Source organism: Leptodactylus fuscus, chromosome 4, assembly GCF_031893055.1.
Source record: "Leptodactylus fuscus isolate aLepFus1 chromosome 4, aLepFus1.hap2, whole genome shotgun sequence".
NCBI classification, from domain to species: domain Eukaryota; kingdom Metazoa; phylum Chordata; class Amphibia; order Anura; family Leptodactylidae; genus Leptodactylus; species Leptodactylus fuscus.
In genome coordinates this window covers 202,789,451-202,809,557 of record NC_134268.1, presented here as the reverse complement: position 1 = coordinate 202,809,557, position 20,107 = coordinate 202,789,451, and the positions used below count along the sequence as shown (strand labels likewise).

Genomic DNA, 20,107 nt, shown 5'->3' with positions numbered 1-20,107 from the left:
GCAAGATAAAAGCGCCGACGAGAACCTTAACCCCCGTATGGAAGAAGCGCTACCGGCAGCCATGTTGTGAGCCATGCAAAAGAGTGAGGCTTGGTGCAGTGAGTGGAAGGACTTACTGTTTTCTTGCACCCTGGCCACGAAGCCTGTGAGAGGTATCTGTGGAGTCAATTGAGGCATTGGGGGAGGGGGAGAAGCGATAGAAACTGGAAGCGGCAACATCACAGTGGGAGACGGAAAACAGGTGAGGAAAGAAGAGACAAACAGGCGGCAGTCAGTAACAAGGACCAAAAGCAGCAACGTATGTACATATTACAGAAAAAAAAAAAAAAAACACGAAAAACACTGGTGCACATTGTAAAGGGGGCGCCATCATTTAGGTGGTGTTCGTGAATATTGTGAGTGAATTAGGTCACTGAAAACTGAAGTCATACGAGTATACGACTGATCGAGAATGACGTCTATAGAAACAGAGGAGTTCTAAATCGCTCCTCCGTGTTACATAACAAAACAGCGTCCATTTCAGATTCTACGTAATTTAAAGGATATGGATTTATGTTAATATTCCACTTCAGTTTTCATTGAACATGATCCAAAGAAACCCCCCCCAAGTGGTCTACTTCCATTACTGGATCTAACAGCGGCGTAATTTACCGAAAACACAGATTTACGCCGCTTTACTGTAGTGCAGTACCTTCTTATGACCAGCAGATGTCACTAGGATGACTGTCTATGGGCGATGGGCTATAAAAAGGTACGGCAGAGGAGAGGATTGGGAAAGGTCTCACAGTAATGGAAGCGCCACCAAGGTTAGCGGCAAAAGAGGCGATTAAATAAAACCGGGAATTAACTTTTTCCTTGTTATGCAAATAGAAGTGTGAATACCGATTAGTGCGGACGGATTGTTATCCGCAGTCTTATGATACATTAGTATAACCGATAGGGCTTAGTCCTATTATATTTCATTAGATTACGAGAAAAATATAAAATCGCCAACGGTGTTCAATGACCAATCAGATGGCTCCTAAATTGACAATATAATGCAGCAATGTATTTACTCCTCCACTCCACCCTTATGGTGGGCAAGGCTCTGTTCACACCTGTCGGGGAAAGGGTCAAATGACAAGGCACCTCAGAGTCCATTGTAAATGGCGGCCACAGACTTGCGCTAATGATAGACAAAATTCCCACCTGCAACATGGTAGATCTGACCGGTCGACCAGAGGTGTCCCGAGCCCCAAAGCACAATGTATATCAGAAGGTTGCCTGAAGCTCCAAGGGGTGGGGTGGTGGGCATATGCCAGGCTGAAGATTTTTAAGCAATGTTTGATGCTTTACTAAAGTGCTTAGGGGGCATTTACAGGAAGGAATCTGACGGTAAGAGTAAGTTCACACAGGGTTTTTTGGAATCCAAGTCAGAATCCGGCTCCAAAAAACGCTACCCATTGACTTCAATGGGAACCATAACTTTTTCCCACTAGCGGTTTTATGCCACTCGCGGAAAAAAGTAGTGAACTGCACAACACACTCTCCCGACTACGCCCATTCATTCGGGCCTAATCCGGAGCATAATGCCCAAATCCTACCCAAAAAACCCCATGTGAACTTAGGCCTCATTCACATCTGTGTCGGTATTCCGTCCGGGGAAGTCCGCATGAGGACCCCCCCACCCCTTCCCCCCAAACGGTATACCGAACACAACTGCAAGCGGTGTGCCAGTGAAAGCACAAGGAGCCCATAGAAATATAACGGGGTCCGCGTGCTTGCCGCGCGCTGCCTGCACAAATCATGTGGGCAGGAAAGTAGATTGTGAACTACTTTCCTGTCCGCATGACCCCTGCGGAAATCTGGCAGCAAGAACACGGACCTCATTACAGTCTATGGGGTCCGTGTGCTTTCACTGCACACCGCTTGCAGTTGCGTTCGGTATTCTGTTTGGGGGGGGGGGGGGGGGGGGGGTCCTCATGCGGATTTGCCCCGGATGGAATACCAATGCAGATGTGAATGAAGACTTACCCTAAATTTGTCAAGCGGAAAATTTATGCTTCAGGAACTTGAAGCAGATTTGTTTTTCTGTTTGACGCCAAGTTCACACCTATGTCCGGGTTCCATTCTTTGGATCCTGTCGAGGACCAAAAAAAAACAAAACGGAAACACAATCTGGACCCCTTCATTTGTAAGCCATGGCCCATCTTCAGAACACTGCAGCCCCGTTATTCTAAGGGGTTTCAGATCGAGAACCCCACCCCAATTACAGGATTAACACGGGAAGTGCCAATTATATCCCGCAGTTTAGGGGTGTATAAATGTGCGCAGGAACAGCCCCTCTCCTCACAGTTCACTTCTTAGCCATCAGTTCCTTCAGAGGGTTGGACTCAGATTACAAAAACATACAACATAATACATAACACATATGGCGACAAACACTGCGCACAGCATTACGACGAGAAGGAACAGTCAACACATGGACTGAACGTCAAGCAGTAACGGATTGCGATTAAAGGAGTTTACACTATTATGTTACTGATGGTCTATACCAGGGGTAGGGAACCTTTGGCTCTCCAGCTGCTGTGAAACTACAACTCCCAGCATGCTCCATTCACTTCCATGGGAGTTCCCAGAACAGCAGAGCCAGTATGCATGCTGGGAGTTGTAGTTTTGCAACAGCTGGAGAGCCGTACGTTCCCTACCCCTGGTGTATACCAAGGACAGTCCTTCAATATCACATCATTGGAGTCTGGCTTCTAGTCATCCGCAGCTGATGGAGTGCCGAGAGTTGGGACCTGTTCATAAGGACCTGTGGGTTGTTGTATTGACCCAACTCCTGCACTGAAGCCAATCAGCATACCTTGGTTTCAGGGCGCATGTGCCAGACCTCATACTGAAGCAGAGATGGGCTTACTTGGCATCACTCAACAACTGTGCAAGCACCGGTAGCCCTAGACGCGAGTCCAATGAGATTCTTTAGACTCACCTCCAAGGATAAAGATTTTCCACACTGGCACATACAGGGTTAAAACAGGGCTATTTAGGACAATAACCTCCGGTTGTGTAAGGTATCGTAACTCAGCCCCATTAAATTTTATTAGCTGCATTACCAAACACAGCCAGTGAGCAAAAGAGGCGCTGTTTCATATATAAATTCCAATGAGATTTCAATGCACAATAAAACCTCTAGTTCATAAATTCAATAGAAAAATGGGAGATGGTATGAAGAACGCACAGATTGGAGACAGAAATAACCAATAAATTAGGAATCACAGGAAGGAAAAGCACAGGCTTACTTGAGTTTTGAGAATACAGAGGCCCACCGTTGATATGAGGTTGACCCGAGAACTGGGAGGTAACAGAGGGCGTCCGTCTGTATCCCCCAGTAGATGAAGCAGTAGATGTGGTAGAGTTGTGCCGAGAGATCTGCCTTGCCATAGAGCCAAACTGGGAGCCGGGAGCTGGGCCACCACCAACTGCAAAGAATGAGCCAAGAAGAACCCCGCAAAGAGCAAAATTATTATTATGATTATTATTCATCGTATGGAGGACAAACTACGCAGAGCCTCAAAACAGCAGCACAAATATCTGCAGAGTCCGCGGGTACTGGGTGGATCGCATGGCAGTTCTGCCCTGTATGATGCCATCTTCCCGACATCATAAGTCAGCGAACTGCCGCCTTGCACAGAAAGTCACTCGCAGATCAAGTCAGAGCAACGTCGTCACAAAGGTCACAGCAGGGCACCAACTTTGTAGCATGCACCACATGTACTGCAATGTAAAGTTGGATTGAACTTTGCATCTGGGTGCCATGTTTTGAGGATGCTCAAGCATGCAGCGGCTCATATAAGAATAGGTACATGAATAATATTACACATTGAGAATGATCGCCAAGGACGGAACCAGAATCTGAGTCCTGACCAAACAAAAAAATAACATTCCAATGGGCATTTTGGATTTCCATTCCATTCTACGAGTCAATATTAGAATTCCACCAAATGCCAAGTCACTGGATTCATTGGTGGAGCCATGGTACTCCATAGTGGCCTCAAGAGAGTCAGAACCCCCCCATACACATCCCCAGTCCCATCAAAATTAACAGCTTGAGTCATATTGACATGACACCTTAAAGGGATTTTCTAGGATCTTAACACTAATGATCTCTCCTTAGGATAGGCCATGAATATAACTGGTAAACACCAGACACACTGCACCCTGTTGAAGAGACGCGACACTTGTGTAAGTGCATCTTCCGCTTCGTAGACCTTTGACGTCACAAAATGGCCTGTTTGCAGTTCAGTCCCATTCAAGGGAATGGGACTGAGCTGCAACACCAAGCACAGCGGCCATACAATATATACAGTATGGTATTTGGCTGCAAAGTTCATCCAAGAGCCAAAGCCTCTCCATACAAATTATTGTCAGGGGTGCCAGCGGTCATATCCCAATCAGGTAAGGAAGACCTATCCTAAACTAGGTCATCAATATTAAAATCTAAGAAAACCCCTAAAGCTTTTCTGGGTGGCAGCATACAAGACCTATCCTGCAGAAACCTAAGGAGAGAAAATGGAGGACGAGGCCCTATATAATGGCTCTATATAATGGATACAGTCAAAATCATAGAGGAGTCTCTGCCTCCAGCAACAGCTTATGGGGTCACATTAAAGCGTACCTCCAATTATAAAACCACTTCCCATAAATGAATAATACAGGGGAATAGAAGAACCTGTGTAATAGATCTTATTAAAGTAATAGGTTTCCTTTTCCATTTATCAGGTTTCTTCCCTTAAAGGCAATGTATCACCAGAAAATGACCGGTATTTTTAAAGAATTTATGGTGATGTTTATTTAAAAAAAAAAAAAAAAAATTATATACTCCTGCAGTTCTGACTTTATCCACTAGGTAATTTTAATATGTTGAAACTTTCAGTTTTCTAAAGCAGATTTATTTTGCAGCAGTCACCTGACTTACAGCACAATGGTTGGCTCCTGTGTCTCACCTACATGATCGCTATGATCATCAGTCGCAATAGATCAATTCATGTCTTATCTACGGCCCTCTCTATGCAATGACCTCTCCCCAGGTCACAGAGGAGGCCTAGGAGTCAATAGGGTTTGCTCCAGACCATTGTGTCTATGGTACACGATCCTTCTAGATCAAATCAGAAGCGAAGAATGTTTTATGCTTTGCCGCCAAAGTTGGAATTGCAAGATTTTTACGAGGTTTTGAAAATCTAGATATTACGGTAATTTGAAACATTCAAAACATCACCAAAAATTCGTAAAAATAGGTTTAAACATAAAAGCGAGACTTAGGGGGCGTTCACACTGTCCCTGCTGTCCGCCCCCTTTAATAGTACTCATTGGCATATCCAGCCTCAGACATAGAAGTCTATGGAGAAGGATGGAGGAAGAGACTGCTGCTGGCTAGTGAGCGACTTAAAGGGGTTGTCCCATCACAAGGATCCTATCTATACTGCTAGTTTATGTGGATTTAAGACTTTTCCTAAATGCATTGCTTTATCAAAACTGCTTTGTTTGGCCGCTATCTTAATTTATTCACTTCATTATTTACACTCCGTTTCTATGGCTCTTGGGATTATCTGCTCATTTGTCAAGTGATGTAGCTGCCTGCTCTTGGGGGGGGGGGGGGGCTGGTAGCAGCTCTGAGCTGTTTGTGTCTGATAAGTAGCGGAGCTTCTCAGATAGGGGAGGTGAGAGCTCCGGGATTTCTGAGCTCTTATCGGTCGGTTTAATTGAATTTGGCTGATAAGGGCGTCTATATCTATTATTTCTGTATGTAATGCAAACTGACTCAAATCCATCTCTGCTACATCAGCTTCACACTGTGGTAATTAATTTACAACCAATCCCGTGCAAGTGAAACCCCGCCCACCAATGTGCCGAGAAAAGCAGGAAGTGAAGAGAGCACAACAGCCTGCAGGTTAGTGAACAAGCGTCATGGGAATACCCCTTTAATGCTCGCAGTGTTCGATCATCTTACTAGATATAGTAGGGTCAAAAGAGCCCTCTCCCTGTGTATCTTTTCCAGCAGCCTCCTCCCTTTTCTATACACTTCTATGTAAGAAGTAACCTAACAAGAAGCCTATTTCTTCAATAAGATACTTTATAACGTTTATTTTCATTTATGAAAAGTTATTTTATTATGATAGGTACACTTTAAGCTACAAAACCCAATAAAATATATTAAGAAAAAAAAATGACACCACAAATAGACTCTGGTTCACACTCTTCAGTAATCATTCTCATTACAGAGCATTTTGCATTGTGGCCAAATATACAAATGGATCACAGGATCTAATCCATCACCAGGAAATTAAGACATCTGGAATTAGCAGTTTTAGATTCATGCAGAATAAATTGTTTCTTTGCTGGATGAATGAAAACATCTTGAACACTTTCCTTCTTGCCAGGTTCAAATCATGTTATATTCTTTTTTTTTTTAGACGTACACGGATTCTCGCACCGTCTGCTATCAGAAACATCGGGTCAGATGAGAATAATCTGACGCGACACAATGTAATTTCTCCGAGATGTACTTGAGTAATATACATCACGCCACAGGCGATACTGCAAAGTCATTACTTATTAAAGCTCAGGAGAAACGCTGACGGAAAGGAAAGTCCACAAGATGTTTTATAAAGCCTCTAAAGTGAAATGTGATTTAAGGAAGCCCTTGTAAGAGAACCTCGGGGGTGTTAAAGCAAGGCAACACTGAAGACGTGAAGCGCTACAGGCCCTATCCCTGAAGGCACGACGACGCTGCTATACATTTATGACTATGCACGGATCTTCTTGCATTTTATGTCCTCCGTAAAAGGCAGTCTTAAAGAGTACGTGTCATTACATTTTTTTCTTAAACTCTTGTGTAGAGGGACGTGTTCAGTGAACATTTTTGTAATATACTTTATTGACCTATTTTATGTCCTGTTAGTAGAAACTTGGCTCTAAAGTGATCCCTGGCGCGGCTCTAAAGCGATCCCTGGCGCGGCTCTAAAGCGATCCCTGGCGCGGCTCTAAAGCGATCCCTGGTGCGGCTCTAAAGCGATCCCTGGCGCGGCTCTAAAGCGATCCCTGGCGCGGCTCTAAAGCGACATTAGGGAGAACCATCCCCTATGCACTGCATATTGACAGCATGTACAGATATAACAGTTGCTGGGGTTGGTAGGCTACCAAGACAAAAATGTAGAAAAATCACTAGCTAAAAAGTTGATTCTCATAGATTGTAAGCTCTTGCGAGCAGGGCCCTCAGTCCCATTGTGTGAAATGACTTTCTTTGTAATGTATCTTTCTGTCTGTATTTGAACCCTACAAATTGTACAGCGCTGCGGAATATGTTGGCGCTATAGAAATAAAATTTATTATATTATTTTTACATGCAGTACGTTCCTAACGATTTTTGCAAAATTTGAAAACGGTTTTCAAGATTAGAAGACAGGGCTGATTTTTTTTTCTTCTTCTCAGGAAGTGACATCACGTCGATGCTGCAGCTCAGCCATTTTTAACTGAACGGGGCTGAGCTGGAGCATGGTCACATGAGCACAGACATGATATCACTTTCCAGGAAGAAGGAAGCAACTGTCTAATCCTGAAAACCCCTTTTCAAATGTCTCACCGCAAACCCACAGAAGGGTAGGGTCACTAGATTCAACCAGTGGTTTACCCTTGTGACTCGCGGCTTCCATTGCCAAGATATGGCCTGTTTTGTAAATATGCAAATGAGCTCTTTGGAGCAATGAAGGGGTTGCCGCTAAGGGTGGGTACCACCCGAGAAACTGGACAGGAGATGGGAACCCGGCGGTCAGTTTTCGAACCCAATCACTTGAGTGGGTTTGAAAAAGTGACGGCCGGTGAGCGTTTTGTGCCTGTCTGTGGCGAAACCGGTTCGGACATGCAGGACTTTGTGTCCAGTTATAAAAAAACAAAACACGGTTTCGCCACGGAGAGGCAAAACGCTCACGGGCACACACTGACTGCCGGGTTTCCATCTCTTGTCCAGTTTCTTGGGCAGAAGACGGAAACTAAAGCGGAGACTGGGCGCAGGTGTGAACCCGCCCTTACTCTTCGTATCCTCATTGCTCCAAATAGCTCATTCACGCATTGACAAAAACAGCAATCTCTCAGCAACGGAGGCCGTGATTCACATGGGGAGAACACCATTTGATTCAGGTGGCCTGATAACCTATCTATCGGCAGGGCTGGGATCTGGAGACACTCCCTTTAAGTATTTTTTCTTGAACTTCAGATTATAAACCCTTTACCATTTTACCCTATATTCTTCTAGAAGTTGCATGAAACAGATGAATTGGAAAATGTTGCAGCCCCTATATAGAGCCATGCAGTATAATGAGGCAAGGCATCACCAAACACATCATCAGAATGAATGATGTCACACGTAGGTGGCGCCTGTTTTACGCACATCTATACGGGAACATGGATGGTTGTGGTGTTCGGCCAAACACTGACTGGACTTCACTTCAGAGGCTTTTACATCAAATGACGTAACATGGATTAGAGACATGATAAGTCGTGTGAGTCACCTATGGATCATTAACACCAGGAAATGAATCTACAATCATTTGGACACCTTGAAACCACCATGGATTAATGTAGATAGGCACCCATACTCCATGTTATAGAAGTCTCACCTGGAGGAGGGGGTGGAGGTGGTGGCGGTGGAGGAGGTGGTGGTGAAGGTGTGGGACCACCAGAGACACCTGGGGGAGTTTGGGTAGTGAAATAACGTGTATTGTCAGAACAGACGAAGGTTGTAAAGTGACGCTTTGTAGTCTCAACACATGATATGCAATAATCTGATCAATGATACATTGCATCTGAAGACATAGCACTGAAACAACAACTTTCCTAGTGTGCTGTGTAATGGCGGCCATACACCGTACAATCCTAAGTAAGATCGGAGGAGGATTTGATCAACACGGCGATTTTTCACGAGGATCTATATCCATAGTCCAATATGAACAAACAATTCTCATTATTAATTTCTTCCTATGTAGAACATCCCTAGTCATGGCTACAAGTGACATGATGTTTTATGGTTTTCTATTTACATATTCCCATGGACCATTATAGCTATCCCAATAGGCTGACACATTGTTGTTGGGGGTTTTTTGGGGTTTTTTTTCTGTCTGCTTTTCTGTGTAGACTTGGACAATGTCTGCTGAGCCATCTCATTATCATTTGATGGTAGGATATTTAAAAGGGCAATTCCAGTGCCTTTTTATTGATGACCCGTCCTCAGTAAGGGTCAGACACCCTAGACCCGCTGATCATCTGTATGAAGGCACCGCAGTACAACACATGTGCACATTGATACATGACATACTGCGTGATTCATAGCCACCGTGCAAAAGAATTACAGCCTCTCCAATAGAAATGAATAGCAGGGGATTACATAGCAGTAATTACATTGCATGACTACTAGGAATCAGGCAGTGGGCCGTCTCACTGCTGATCAGTAGGGGGCCCAGGCATTGGACTCTTGTGGAGGATAAGAGATCGATTACAACAAACTGGAATAACCCTTTAATAACAGCTCTACTCTATTGTTAAAGCGGGACTGACTTCTTTGTCCGATGGTTTCAGTTAAAAAGAACAAAAGACACCTGGATAGACCCCATTATAGTCATGGGCTCTGTCCGACCGTTGTTCTGGTTCTCCAATGGACCAGAACCAACACCCTGTGGCTAGAGTGAGCCTAATATAAGGGTCTACATACAGTATATCTCCCCTAGTCCTCTGGGAAAAGACACTTCATGCTACTGTTCTATCCTGTATATAACATCTGTCTATCAAATCCTTCTCTAAACTCCTGAAAAATTGTAAGGTGTATGGCCAAAGTAAAAGAAACATCTATGTATATGCATAGTGAAATGTGTGTGCGAATAAAAGGAAGTATAATTCGTGGAGGTTCCTGAGAATTCCAGGCAAAGGCAAGCAAAACTCCCCAAATGGCTACCACCCTGTATCCTTTGACACCTGTTCCCTCCTGGACATAAAATATTCTGATATTACTCACATATATTGTGGCGTTGGTCATGAGTGCAATAAAGGAAGCCAAAAGCTATTCTCGCTATCCTAAGACAAACTACTCATTATTTAGTGTGAGGGGCTAGCTGGTCATGACACAAGGTCAATACAGATATCCTGATTTGTATCCGCACCAAAAACATTCCTGGGATTCTAGTTTCAGAGGTACGACAAGGATCCTACAGCTGGTTCCACTTGTGGTTCATAAGCAACAAGCCATAAATCATGACCTGCACAGTTGGCTACTAAAAATACATTTTTTTGGTTATTGCAGGTTACTGAGGCTTTCCACCTAGTCGCACTTCCACTTTCAGAGGCCCTTCCTCACATCCTCAATGTGAACTGCAGATCAGACCAAGGAGGATCTCCAGAACATTCAATTATAATGCTACAACCTTAGGGGTGCCCTAAGGAGGGGGTTTTTTTTGTCTTAAACTTACACTGGGGTGTTTTTGGATGCTGTACCTTGGGGTTGTCAGCAGCACCCAGTCCCAGTATTGCTCACCCCCCCCACCACCAGTTACTTGTACTATGAGGGTTGCATTTACTCTGCCAACCCCTATAGCCCAAGTGGATTCCTTTGAATATGGCGGACAAGGGAGGAGGCGTAGCAATCCAGGGGCTGGGTGTTGGTTTCGAACATGTGACCCAGTGTCAGAACCAGCCCTGAACCACAAGTTACAGAATCTATAGTCCTGTGTCTCAAACCTCAGAGATCCCCCAAGGCAAGGTATATAAGAATACTGCTCATACATATCTCAGTATATTCATATATGGATTTCCAGCTAACTACACTTTGATAACTTAGACACTGCTATAGCCATCATTTTGGGGGTACTCAAAGAAAAGCATGTTATGGAAGTTCCTAGAGAGCCTGGGAGTCCATAAATCAGGGCCCTGCACTGACTTCCACTTTGACCGGGTCTCCAATGGAGGTTGTGTAGTGTAACAATTCTAATGTCTGCATACCATACACATAAAGCACTGATGGATGACGGTGACAAAGACCAAAAACAAACCCTACCTTGCCCAATAGTTGGTGGTGAAGGTGTTGGCACAGCTATAGGAATGCCAATGCTGCTGCTGCCACTGTTTTCTCGACTACCGCTTCCGCCGCTGCTTCCACTGTGGACGCAACACAAGTTCAGTTCGAGACATATCATTTCCAAACGTTTATCAGGGCCTATGTATCTGGTTATCACGGAGCTATGAGCAGGAGCCGCCATACTAAATCTCCTATGATGCCCTACCCACTCCCTCCATCTGCTAATGAAATAAGTTTGATGCATGCTATAGACTTATCCTTGAGAACCCAAAGGAGGAATAACCTGGCCCAATGCAACAATTTGAAAAAGGAGACCCACAACTCCCTCTGGGACCACCAACATTCCCAGAAAAGATGGAATGTTGTGCTGCTGTTGCTGTTACATTTTTATTGGCACTTCTAGTCGCCTGTCTGTAAAGGGAACTGCAACCTGTCCTGGTTGGACTGCAGTAAAATCATAAATTAAACATAAGTTTGAAATATTCCTTTAAGGCAGTGGCCGTATGTGCAGAGGGACTCGTAGGCCCCCCGATCTTCCTGATCAGACCCTCAACAATCTGACAATTGTCCCCTATCCTGCAAATAAGGGATCAGCATCTGTAATAACAAAGACCTTTTAAGGCAAACCTCCTGTTATAAACAAGCTTTCATAAATGAATAGTACAGGGGAATATAAGAAACTTATTTAAGAAAATTGCTTCCTTCTCCCCTTATTAAGCTGCTCTCCTGCTCCTTATCTTCAATCTGACTGCTTGCTTACATATGATTCATACCCCTATTTAGCCTTACGAAGCTCTAGAGAGAAGGGAAGGGTGGAGTCGGAAGTTGTGGCCATCTAGTTAATTGATTTATTTCCTCATTCTGTGACAAGTAGCCTCTTATCTACAACTTAGCTGTGTCATTAGAGCTCAGAGTAGCAAAGTGCAGCAGCAAATACTTGTATGTTTTCTGTAGCATTCTCTTCCCCTCTTTATAGCTGGAGGAACACCCTAAGCACTTACGAGCAGGCCGATATCTGCCCTCTATACGTACCTGTGTGTTCTTGGTCTCTGATTCAGAGATGCGGTCCTGCCCGGACTGTGCTGACTTCCAAGCCTTGCTGGACTGGTCATGTAATCATTAGGAACCGTAGGAGGTTTGACAGGCTCCAGGGTTTTGTATGGGGTATTCCGCCTGCATAAGGATATTAAAATTCCATAACTCTGTGACTTCACAACTATTGCAATGTAAAATGTATATTGGGAAATTATAGCGTTCACACTGTTTCCATACAGCTCTGGGGTCCTGGTTCTCATAGTAGAACAGAAAGTTCTGCATCATTTTAATATACTTTGGTTTTTATTTTCAACATTCAGAAGCAAGAGTGTCTCTTGCTCTGGAGGACTCCACACGTCCAGGCATTACACAGACAGCCCATTGATTTCAATATGAAGTGTGTAATACTCAATTTCACCTGTGGAGGAGCTGCAGAGTAACTGCTGACTGATTTCTTAGGTTCCAGATGATCGCTGAGGATCCCCACCATAGTAAGACTTCATTTTTATCAGCGGATGGAGGTATTAAAGTGGACAGCCAAGAAAGGAGTATTTTTTAGTCTTACCCCAAGGTACCCCGGCCCTGCATCGGTGGACTGGGAGGCTTCTGTGTAGGAGGATTTGTCCTGCTCAATGTCCCGGTTCTCGCTGCCTGGTTACTTCCATGCTGGATAGGAACAATAATAAAGTTTAGAAACACATTCATAGCGGATGACGACAATGGTTATTATCATAGGTCATATTATATTAGGATGTCAGGGTTCCCAGACACAGCTCAAGGGTGACGTACGCAGGTATAGAACGGGCTAATAATATTTTGTCATTCATTCTCCTCTATCCCAACAGCGTCGTAACACACAGAAGAAAATAAAGATTTTAGAATTTTTAAAAAATTTTTTAGAAAAATTTTTGTAAAATAGATCTCCATTTAAAATTAAACCAAAAAGAGGAGCGAGTGCTTTATGAACACTGTGATCCCTTTGCTTTTAGGAGCTGGTAGGGATGTCAACCTACAGACTCCAGCCAATGTCCTCCTCCAATACGTATAATGAAGTCCCTCTTAAAGGGGTTTTCTGTACTCAAAATACTCTCAGACGACGTCATCAACTATTATATCTATGGGGTCTATCACCCAGAACCCCCAACAATAAGATGATCTCAGCAGCTGATACACAAAGGATAGAGCAGGAAGCGGACAGCACTGTTCTCTGTGTTGTGGCCAGGCCAGGTACTGCAGATCAGCCCCCCTATATCTGATTGGGACCTAAACTGCAGTTCCAACACTACACAGCCAATAGCGCTGTTTGCTTCCTGCTTCATTCTCTGCGCATCAGAAGAAGAGACGGTCAATGAGGTTGTGGGGTGTCAGACCCCAACAGATCTAATATTAGTGACCTGTTTTTCGGTTAGGTTATCAATATTTTTAGCTCAGAAACCCCTTTAAGGGGGTTGTCCAGCAGGTAAACGTCTGACAACATGCTCCATTTCCATAATTCTTCTTGGTATTTCGACATACAGGAAATCCTGCTCAGATCACGGATCGAGGAAGATCACGGATCGAGGAAGATCACGGATCGAGGAAGATCACGGATCGAGGAAGATCACGGATCGAGGAAGATCACGGATCGAGGAAGATCACGGATCGAGGAAGATCACGGATCGAGGAAGATCACGGATCGAGGAAGATCACGGATCGAGGAAGATCACGGATCGAGGAAGATCACGGATCGAGGAAGATCACGGATCGAGGAAGATCACGGATCGAGGAAGATCACTACAGTGACCAGTGATTGGTTGAACAGTCATTTCCTGTGTGTTGAGAAGGTCAAGAACGTTGAGCTCAGCGAGTGACAGTGTCCTAATGGTTTTTGTGACTATGTATTCATTTATTAGTTTTTTTAATTAATTCAGAGGCTTTTCTGAAATTTTTTTTTACCCATTGAACAACCCCTTTAAATACGCTACCACAGCGGTGTAGAGTTATGAAAATTTTAGAAGAGCAACCATCAATGTGGCCATGTATATATCCTTAAGAGTCAATGCACAAAACGTCCGACTTGTCTGGGAAGCCTTCCATAATAAAATGCAAGTGAAGAAAGCAAGGAATCTACAAATGGGGGGGAGGGGGAAGCGCTATGATCAGGTTAGACTAATGGATGGCTAGACTACAACTAGAAGGTCAATACATCAGTGATACACGGTCACATCAAGCTGTACTGAAGACCCAGAGGGACAGGGAAAGAGAAGAAAGATGGAAGCTGTAATGGACGGAAAGCTGCGCAGCCGCGGTTATAGGCACTATGGGATCAGATGGGATGAAATGACGAAGAGCGTTGCTTACCTTGGCTTTTAGCCACTTAATGATGGCAAAGGGAGAAACAGAAAGGCAAAGATTAATGAATGGTCACAATGAGAGTCACATATTAGACATACATGGAAAGAATTCCAACAGCGGACTTCAGCAGACTATACATTACAACAGAACCCATCCATTAGTCTCCGGCAGACCTTCCTAGGAGAAAGTCGACTGTATACACCAGGGATGGACAAAATACGGAAGATATTAGAGGCCAGATAGGGGACTCCTGGAGCCAGCCATAAATAAGGATGGCCTACTCTTCATGGGAGGCCCTGACATTCATTGGGTTGGTCCCAGACGACAGACCTGCACTGATCAAATATGTAAGAGGCTATAAAGTATACAGTATAAATGTCTGGTAACATCTAGGTCAGCTGTTATGGCATATTCTGCGGATAGTGAGAGTCCTGAGTACCCCGCTATACACAGTGACTGACAGCTCTGCCTGTATCTGTGTGTAGAGAGAAGGCTGTCAATCACTGTGTGGGGGCGGGGCTAAGCAGGACTCTCACGGTCACTCCTAGGAGTCCGGACAGGATTTACTTTGGTTTTTACTAGGAAATGCTGCTCCAAATCACAGAGCTCAGCTTCTCTCCCTCTATCATATAACCCTATATATCACAGAGCTCAGCTTCTCTCTATCCTATAACCCTATATATCACAGAGCTCAGCTTCTCTCCTCTATCATATAACCCTATATATCACAGAGCTCAGCTTCTCTCTATCCTATAACCCTATATATCACAGAGCTCAGCTTCTCTCCCTCTATCATATAACCCTATATATCACAAAGCTCAGCTTCTCTCCTATCATATAACCCTATATATCAATGAGCTCAGCTTCTCTCCTCTATTATATAACCCTATATATCACATAGCTCAGCTTCTCTCCCTCTATCATATAACCCTATATCTCGAAGAGCTCAGCTTCTCTCTCTCTATCATATAACCCTATATCTCGCAGAGCTCAGCTTCTCTCCTCTATCATATAACCCTATATAATTTGCAAATTTTTAACATCTGGCTCTCGGTGTTTGTTCATACCTGGTCTACACACCATGGAGAAATTCAGTTCATGGACTAAACAATCATTCAAAGAATATACCAAGTGTGTGACACCTAGCACTGTATGATATAAATCACAATTTCCAACAATAGGTATACTTGACTTTTGCCAGCATGTCCATCTAGGACGTCAAAGAGTTCCCTCTCCCAAATCTTACAGGAGATCCTTCTATATGGAAGAACCAGAGGGTCTTTTACAGCAAATGGTCTGCTGAGGACCTGGGCCATGATCTGCTCAGTATGTTTTACGATTATACCCAGATTATTTCAGGAGCAGGACAATCCTACCGTCAGGACTATAGTCATGTAAGATTTAGGAGAGATCAAGCCTTGAGTGCAAAAAAAACAAAACATGACAGCCACAACATGAGAACACTGCCTTAAAGTAGCAGACTGGTAGGTTGCGTCCGGGGTGAGTCATGGTTTACTGAGCCTGGGTGATCATAGCAATGGTTTCCAAGATGAATATGCATAATCCCAGCTTTCTGGCAGGGCTCGAAAGTCAGACAAGTAAGAGATGCCAGCAATAAGATCAGTGCAAATACTCCAAATGATACAGCAGATTTCATTTAACAAACCAAGGCCTGAAATTTAGCTATAGGAACAGCTATAAAAAGTGCAGGTGCATGCAAGTCGTGTCCCCCATACCCCGACACTGCTCAGTCAAGAGGCACAGAAAGCAGTGTATAGACCGTGCACTGGACCGGGGTACACGGCCTCCTATCTACCCTGCCAGCTGCAGCCTCGGACATGTGTTACACACCACAACTTCCTCATCAAAGAGAACAGAGAAATGTCAGCACATGCACAGCCAAGAGGAAGAGCATGGAAGATCAGCCAGGCACGGCAAGGAAGCCAACACAGCATGTCTGCTAATACCTCCCAATATCAGATGGACGGCGGCAACCTAACAGCAGCATGAAGGGATTAGTCATTGCTCCAATCTGGTCGCCTGATCCTTGCTAGACTCCTAAATATCACCTATTAAGATAACTCGGACCCAATAAGGACATCATGACTGGTTATCAGGAGGACACTACATGTATGAGAAGATAGCCCGGACACAATAAGGACATCATGGCTGGTTATCAGGAGGACACTACATGTATGAGAAGATAACCGACCACAATAAGGACATCATGGCTGGTTATCAGGAACACACCACATGTATGAGAAGATAACCCGGACACAATAAGGACATCATGGCTGGTTATCAGGAGGACACTACATGTATGAGAAGATAACCCGGACACAATAAGGATATCATGGCTGGATATCAGGAGGACACTAAATATATGAGAAGATAACCCGACCACAATAAGGACATCATGGCTGGTTATCAGGAGGACACTACATGTATGAGAAGATAACCCGACCACAATAAGGACATCATGGCTGGTTATCAGGAGGACACTACATGTATGAGAAGATAACCCAGACACAATAAGGACATCATGGACAGTAGCCAATGGACTCCATCACAGATAATGTGGTCCCCTGGGATCCATTGTTGTCCATCATTAGTCAGATCCATCTTCGATCCTTTTTGTTCGTACCACGGAACAGAAGAACGGATCAAATGGCGCAGATGTAAATATACCCCAAGTGAGGTGGTGCAGACGTAGAGCAATTCCAAAAATGGACTTCCAAGTCTGTGGCACCATGAAATCTCCAGCGTTTGCAGCCTGTATGGGATTCAGGCAGAATTTAATTTCCTCGCATCGCCCTGTTACGGGATTTCTCCGGCTCATGAAGGATGTAATTACAATGATGTATATGCAGATGCAGAGGCTAACCAACACCATAACAACAGCTCTGTGCGGCAAACATCAGAACGATCCGCAGGATGTATATCTATAAAAATCCAGACGCATCAATGATGCAGTGGGATTCTAGCCGGGAGTTCATACCCTTCAGCTCATCCATAGATCACATAACACAAAGACAAAAATAAATCTTCGCTACGTCTAGTAGGACGACGGACCCTCCCTGAGGCATCTCGTAACAGAAGATGGAAATAATTATATGGACCGGCAGGACAATAGGCTCGCCGGAGGGAAAACACATCCCGGATAATAGAGCCGCTGCTCTCCAAGAGCAGAATGTCTATCTTATGAGACAATGTCCCTTACTCATCGGACACTTCCATTCCAAGATTTTTTTTTGTTTCAAGGAGTAAAAACTACATACAAAGTAATGCAAGATGTAACTCTGCAAATCTACAATGTTATGGGGTCACTCTGGGTATTGGAGGACTTTCTGCCCCCCTTGGGAATAGACCAAGTACAGAATATCTAATATTTAACATGTCCGAGAGCCAAGATGGCTTTGACAGCGTGAGAACAGGAAATCTGGAGTGACTGCTATGGGGTCCGGATTCTTCCATCCTTGCAGGAAAAAATTGTACAGTCTTCAAACAGCCGGTTACTAGTTAAAGCTCTCAACACAAGGGGCAACACGGTGGCTCAGTGGTTAGCACTGCAGCCTTGTAGCGCTGGAGTCCTGGGTTTGAATCCCACCAGGAACAACATCTGCAAGTAGTTTGTATGTTCTCCCCGTGTTTGCGTGGATTTCCTCCCATTCTACAAAGACATACTGATAGGAAAATAAATGTATGTTGTGATCCTATATGGGGCTTACATAAAATAAAAAAATAAAAAAAATTCACAACACAAAGTATCCTTATCAGATTGATGGGGTCAGATACCCAAGCCATTTGGTTGAAAGGTGCTGCCGCCTGTTCTGTGTACCAGACACAGTCCTGTATATTTTACAATGGCTATGCTTGGTATTAAAACTCTGCCCATAAAAGTAAGGTGCAGTACCAGGTACTGCCACTAAGGTTTTAAGGCGCTATGCCTGGAAGAAATTGGCAGAGCATCGCTGCCCCTCGATCAGATGATCGCGTAAGTGCCAGGAGTTAGACCCTACCAATCTAATACAGATTTATGGATTTCTTATACTGATGACCTATCCATTGGCTAGGCCATCAGTAAGTTATCTGTGGGAGTCCAAAATCTGGGCTCAACACCAATCGCCCCCGCCAATGAGCTGTTTGAAGAAGTCACAGTATTTGGATGAGAGCTGCAGCCCCTTAACCACATACCAAGCACAGCGTTGTATACTGTGTAGTGGCTGTGCTTGGTATTGCAACTCATTCCCAATCATTTGAAGGGGACGAAGCTATTGCATGGACGGCGGACCAGTGAAAAGGACAAGAGGAAGGCCTCTAACAACAACTGACCAGTGGACGTGCTGGCTTCCAAAAAACAGAACCTTAAAATTAAAGGTTTGGAAAACCCCCTTTAAAGGGATCCTATCATTGGATACCCCTTTTTCTGACTAACACATAGGAATAGCCTTAAGAAAGGCTATTCTTCTCATACCTTTAGATGTCTTCTCCGCGCCACCGTTCAGTTGAAATTCCGCTTTTTCTCAGTATGTAAAAGAGTTCTCTCGCAGCACTGGGGGCGGCCCCAATGCTGCGAGAGAACTATCCAGCGCCGCCTCCTTCTTCTGGAACGCCCTCTCCTTGTGTCTCCTCCTGTCTTGGGTTTCAATCTTCTAAGCCTTGGGCAGAGCCGACTGTGCATGCCCGGGCCACAATGAAATGGCTACTTACACAGTATTGGAAGCGGCCATTTTCTCGTGGCCAGTGGGCATTCAGTAGAAATCCAGGTTTTCTTCAGTATGCCACAAGAAAATGGCCACTTACACCAGCATACGGAGTAAACGGCCATTTCCTTGTGGCCCGGGGATGCACAGTAGGCTCTGGACGAGGCCTAGAAGATTGAAACCCAGGACGGAGGAAGAGGAGAGGACATTCCTGAAGAAGATGGAGGCAGCGCTGGAGAGTTCTCTTCCCCAGTGCTGCGAGAGAACTCATTTGCATACCGAAGAAAACCGGAATTTCTACCGAACGGTGACACAGAGAAGACATCTAAAGGTAGGACAAGAATAGCCCTTCTTAAGTCTATTAGTCAGAATCCCTTTAAAGTTGTTCCCCAAACATTAAATATATTTAGATCAGGCAAAACCTTTCTAAAAAGTTCCTGTATCTAGATATTTGCCACCCCCACGGCTGTTCTTTTGATTCACGCTCAGAACGTCCTCCTATTGTGTCTAGTACTAGAAGAGTGCCAATTCTTACAGGTTGGCCTGGATCTTGGATGTGAGCTACTGAGCGTGTGTGACCACCAGCACCAAGTGGACGCTCTGAAAGGAAGTCAGAACACCACCAGAGGGCGCCATAACAAGTATTTAATAGTAATATCTACACACAGGATATTTTTTTTTCTCAACAATTCCAACTAAATATCTATTGTTGAATTATTTAATTCTAGGACAACCTCGCCTTTCCATGTTTCTGCTCCTTGACAATCCACCAGGGACTCTGGGCCTTTTAGGGCAGCAAACATTAGAAGCAGTTGAGAATTCTGTAAAATGCAAATTAGATCTGCGGTCGTTTCTCGATAACTGGGCCGTAAATAGCTCAGGGACGCTTAAGTATAAATCATAAAAAGAGGAAGGAAGAAAAAAATACTTCCTTATG

At 44.3% G+C, this 20,107-nt stretch overlaps 1 protein-coding gene across 7 annotated transcripts in view; it reads right to left on the bottom strand.

Annotated features, from left to right (window-relative positions):
• Positions 1 to 20,107, bottom strand: part of ABI1 (abl interactor 1) — a 63,028-nt gene that overhangs the window by 7,561 nt on the left and 35,360 nt on the right. The window contains exons 4-10 of one of the 7 annotated variants that reach the window (XM_075271629.1): positions 14,474 to 14,488; positions 12,699 to 12,799; positions 12,131 to 12,271; positions 11,078 to 11,178; positions 8,655 to 8,723; positions 3,282 to 3,461; positions 117 to 203 (exon numbers count right to left, since the gene is read on the bottom strand). In XM_075271629.1, the coding sequence (XP_075127730.1) occupies positions 117 to 203; positions 3,282 to 3,461; positions 8,655 to 8,723; positions 11,078 to 11,178; positions 12,131 to 12,271; positions 12,699 to 12,799; positions 14,474 to 14,488 (694 nt within the window). The remainder of the gene's footprint in view (positions 1 to 116; positions 204 to 3,281; positions 3,462 to 8,654; positions 8,724 to 11,077; positions 11,179 to 12,130; positions 12,272 to 12,698; positions 12,800 to 14,473; positions 14,489 to 20,107) is intronic. The other 6 variants (XM_075271634.1, XM_075271631.1, XM_075271630.1 and 3 more) reach the window with 6 other exon arrangements.